At 33.1% G+C, this 4,344-nt stretch overlaps 1 protein-coding gene across 1 annotated transcript; it reads left to right on the forward strand.

Annotated features, from left to right (window-relative positions):
* The first annotated feature begins 1,105 nt into the window (after positions 1-1,105).
* On the forward strand, positions 1,106-4,054 carry LOC121251432 (flavonol synthase/flavanone 3-hydroxylase-like). The gene is made up of 3 exons (XM_041150691.1): positions 1,106-1,677; positions 1,784-2,111; positions 3,633-4,054. Exons 1-3 carry the CDS (start codon positions 1,202-1,204, stop codon positions 3,843-3,845), a joined length of 1,017 nt encoding a protein of 338 aa, XP_041006625.1. The 5' UTR covers positions 1,106-1,201; the 3' UTR covers positions 3,846-4,054.
* The last annotated feature ends 290 nt before the right edge of the window (positions 4,055-4,344 follow it).

The raw sequence follows: 4,344 nt of genomic DNA on the forward strand, positions 1-4,344 counted from the left end.
TAATTGTGGAATATGTCAATATTGTAAAATTTTTTTGAAAAAAAATTAAATAAATACGATATTTACATGAAGAAAATTTTAAATTTTTAATAATAATTTCTACTCTTTTTCAAAACGATTACACCATGCTTACACATTCTATAATTATATGTAATATTACTTTTTTTTTCTTATATCGTGGGTCTCAAATGTTTTTGAAGAAACTCGTATTGCTAAAGTCATATCTAACATGAAAAAAAATTATTTATCTATTTTCTTATTATAATATGATATGTCATTAAATTATAGAAAATATAATAAATAAGTTTTAACTATTCAGTGTCATATCATCATAAAAAATAAGAATAATAATTGAGATGATAAGCGTTATTACGGTCTACTATCGAAGAAAATAACAAACGAAGTAGAGCTATGTACATCATACATGGCCCCAACACCGCCACGTCGTCGGGCCGTACTTCGTTTGTTTGAAAGAACTCAAAGAAAGTTTGCTGTAGAGAGTGATTGCGTCATCAGCACTTGTGTTAGATTCATCAAATGAATCAAATCTTTAAAATTTGATAATTTTAATTTTAAAATTATAGTATTAGATTCACTATATATTTAAATATCAAGATTTTAATTACAGTATATTTTTCTTTATCTTTAAATTTAAAAACTCACATTCACATTTTATAACTATTATTTTATTTACATAAATTATTATTTTTCAGTTTTGAATTACAATATATTTAAGTTGAAAAATAATAATTTAAGTATTAAATTAAATTATTAATTAACATATAATTAATATAATTATAAAATATGAAAAAAATAAATTAAAAATATTATTATTAATAAAATAATAATATAATTATTTTGATGAATAATAGCTAATTCAACGATAGGAAAGTTTTGAACTTATGTTCATCAAATTATAAAGATAAAAATGACTGAAATCCAATACTAATGCTCTCATTTGCGTTGGAAGTGGTAGGTGTAAGGTAAGTCTAACAGGTGAACACCATAACTCCACGTTGCGCTCTCTCTCTCTCTCTCTCTCTACACGGCTATTTTGCTCGCACATCATTAATACCACTTTAACCATCCCTTTCCACTCTCCCGAATCCTCATATATAAAAACCAGCTCCATGCGTTTGATTCTTCGAGGTAGGAACATTCAGAAATCTAGAAGCCATTAGCGGGATTTGAAGTGCAAAAAATGGAGGTCGAGAGAGTGCAAGCCGTTGCTTCCTTACTATCTCAAACCACTCAAGATACCATCCCTGCAGAATTCATTCGACCTGAGAAAGAACAGCCTGCTATCACCACATTCCGGGGGCCGGTCCCGGAAATCCCAACCATCGATCTCAGCGATCCAGACGAAGAAAACATTGTCCGCTCGGTTGCCAAAGCCAGCAAGGAGTGGGGGATATTCCAGGTCGTGAACCATGGCATTCCTACTGATGTCATAAGCAATTTGCAGGCAGCTGGAAGGCATTTCTTCGAGCTCCAGCAGGAAGAAAAGGAAGTGTACGCTAAGCCCACAAGCGGAGAAGGCATCAAAGAAGGCTACGGAACCCTTCTGCAGAAAGACCTCGAGGGAAAGAAATCTTGGGGGGATCATCTTTTTCATAGGATTTGGCCTCCTTCAAAACTCAACTACCAGTTCTGGCCCAAGAACCCGCCTTCTTACAGGTTAGAAATTACTCTTCTTCGTCGTATTCAGTCACATCACAGTAACAGATCGAAAGAGGACATTACTCTTAATGTTTTGCGTGTTTGTTTTCTGCATGTGGTGCAGAGAGGCGAACGAAATGTATGCAAAATATGTGCGTGAGGTGGCGGACAAGCTGTTTAAGAGTCTGTCTTTAGGGTTAGGGCTTGACGGTCATGTAATGAAAGAAGGTGCTGGTGGGAAGGAGATAGAATATATGATGAAGATTAATTACTACCCACCATGTCCTCGCCCTGATCTAGCACTTGGAGTTGTTGCTCACACCGATTTCTCGTCCATCACCATTCTCGTGCCGAATGATGTCCCTGGACTTCAAGTTCTCAAAGATGAACGTTGGATCGATGCCAAGTATATTCCCAATGCTCTCATTATTCACATCGGTGATCAGATTGAGGTTTGGCTTCTTATCATTTCGATTAGTCTACAAAGAGTAATCTCAAGACAAGTCTCAAATGCACAAATTTTACATAAGTCTTTTATAAAAAAAGTGGATCATATTATAAAAAAGAGAGTTTCTCACACTTCTTTAATGGTATGTGGTATGGTCCATTTTTTTTTTTTATAAAAGACTTATGTATAATTTGTATATTTTGAACTTGTATATATATTATTTGCTTACAAATAACTGATTTAATTATATAAAATTTATTTGTAAGCGTAGAATATCTCTATTTTTTTTTTCTTTTGTTATTGTTTTATAAGCTAGGATTATATGTTGCTTAAAAAATTCAAAAGAGAAAGTTATCCCAACCATCACATCATTATAATTATAACTAAAATCATGCATAGAAATATTAAAATCAAAAAAGAGAATTTTTATGAGATCAATAAATAAATTAGTTTTCACCAATATTCCTCGATCGCCGTACGAAGGATTGTGATCATGTCACGGTTAAAACTTAAAAATCTTGAGAAGTTGAGAAGTCATATCGTTGCTTTAATTTCTTTCTACACTGGCGGCTTGGCCCTCTTTTCTTTTTCAAGTGCTTGTTGCTTTATCTAGCTAGCAAAGTCTTCTGTATTTTGAAACGCGCGTGGAGACTGGAGGGCCTTACAAAGCAACGCCATGTGCCCGTCCCAAGGGCAAGCTTTGAAAACATGCATTGATGAGAGAGATGCATGCTTAATTTGTGCACGAACGGATAAATGCATGGATTTAACAGACACAAGCTAAAAAAATTACTGTTTATAACAATCTGAATGGTATTCTTTTTCCGGCTTGTGCCCGTGCTCAATCCATGCAAGTTGTCCGTACGGTGTGTCGGTTGCACGTGATCATCTGTCCTGTGAGACACAGAACGTATGATCCCTTTTTCCCATTAAAAATAGTGGTGGCTCTTGCATCTAGTAGTAATCAATCAAGCTCGCTTGATCGGTATCCAAAAAAAGTTATGTGCAACAATAATTTGATTTAACAAGTACCAAACCATATAAAGAAATTAAAAGAGATTTCGGAAAAATTATCATATCATAAACATACATAGAAACAAAAATTTAATTAGTTTTGTCCCATTTAGAACTTAGTAAAATACTAGGACTCTTTTCTAGATTTGATTAACCTTTATCGCACAGCTTGTTATCTAGCTAGCTAGCATATTTTTAAGTATTTTTCAATTAGAGAAATCTTTTAACTACAAAAAGTCTACATAAAAATAAATCTATAAAATGACATGGCTTGATATAATACGTCAGATTGTAAAGTACTTACTTTTTTTGTAAAATAAATCTAACGGATCTTATAAAATTATATCAGTTTATAGGATTATTTTTATTTAATCAATTTGTATCTGTAACAGTTCTCTTCAAATAACTATTAGGATGACAACCCCGAAGGTAGATGCTAAAAAGTAATATTAACTTTGTTTGGTTTGGAATGATGACTCAAATTTGATAATATTATATGCTTGATATATAGGTACTAAGCAATGGCATATATAAGAGCGTGTTGCACCGGAGCACCGTGGACAAAGGGAAGACGAGGATGTCTTGGCCGGTATTCTTGGAGCCACCGGGGGAGTTTATCGTTGGACCTCTGCCCCAGCTTGTTAGTGAAGAGAACCCTCCCAAGTACAAGTCCAAGAAGTTTAAAGACTATGCTTATTGTAAACTCAACAAGCTTCCCCAGTGAATTAATATCATCGAAAGTACCGGCCAACTGGCCTGGCCCCTGCATATATGTATATATATATATATATATATATGTATGTATGTATGCCCCTCATGTCAGATTGTGCTTGAGCAATTAGGCATAAAAGTCAAAGGCCTTGCAGCCAAAGTCGGACTTTTTTTTGTTTGTATTTTCTCTCTTTTGGACTGGTCACAAGTAAGAGTTTTTTTGTGGTTGGAGTTGTTGTTTGAATAATTCTACATGCAATTACAAAGTAAGTAAACATTACGTAATTATCTTAAAAAAAATGAGATTAATTATTAAAAAATTAATTTTTTTTAATATAGGTTCTATATTTTATTTATTTATTTTTAAATAATTACACAATAATTACACAATTCTAAATACTTTTACTCATTAAAAAATAATGGTGCTGAAATAATTTTTTATTAAAAAAATAATTCCAGTGATTCTTTAGTGATTGGGCTCTAGTTATTTTCTTGGGGCCTCATTTGGGCGC

The sequence above is a fragment of the Juglans microcarpa x Juglans regia genome, chromosome 2S (genome assembly GCF_004785595.1).
Source record: "Juglans microcarpa x Juglans regia isolate MS1-56 chromosome 2S, Jm3101_v1.0, whole genome shotgun sequence".
Lineage (NCBI taxonomy): Eukaryota > Viridiplantae > Streptophyta > Magnoliopsida > Fagales > Juglandaceae > Juglans > Juglans microcarpa x Juglans regia.

Excerpts from the sequence above, each read along its gene's own strand:
- LOC121251432 (XM_041150691.1), top strand. The coding sequence starts at position 1,202 with ATGGAGGTCGAGAGAGTGCAAGCCGTTGCTTCCTTACTATCTCAAACC. Across the intron at positions 1,678-1,783 it reads AAGAACCCGCCTTCTTACAG|AGAGGCGAACGAAATGTATG; the intron begins GTTAGAAATTAC and ends CATGTGGTGCAG. Across the intron at positions 2,112-3,632 it reads ACATCGGTGATCAGATTGAG|GTACTAAGCAATGGCATATA; the intron begins GTTTGGCTTCTT and ends CTTGATATATAG.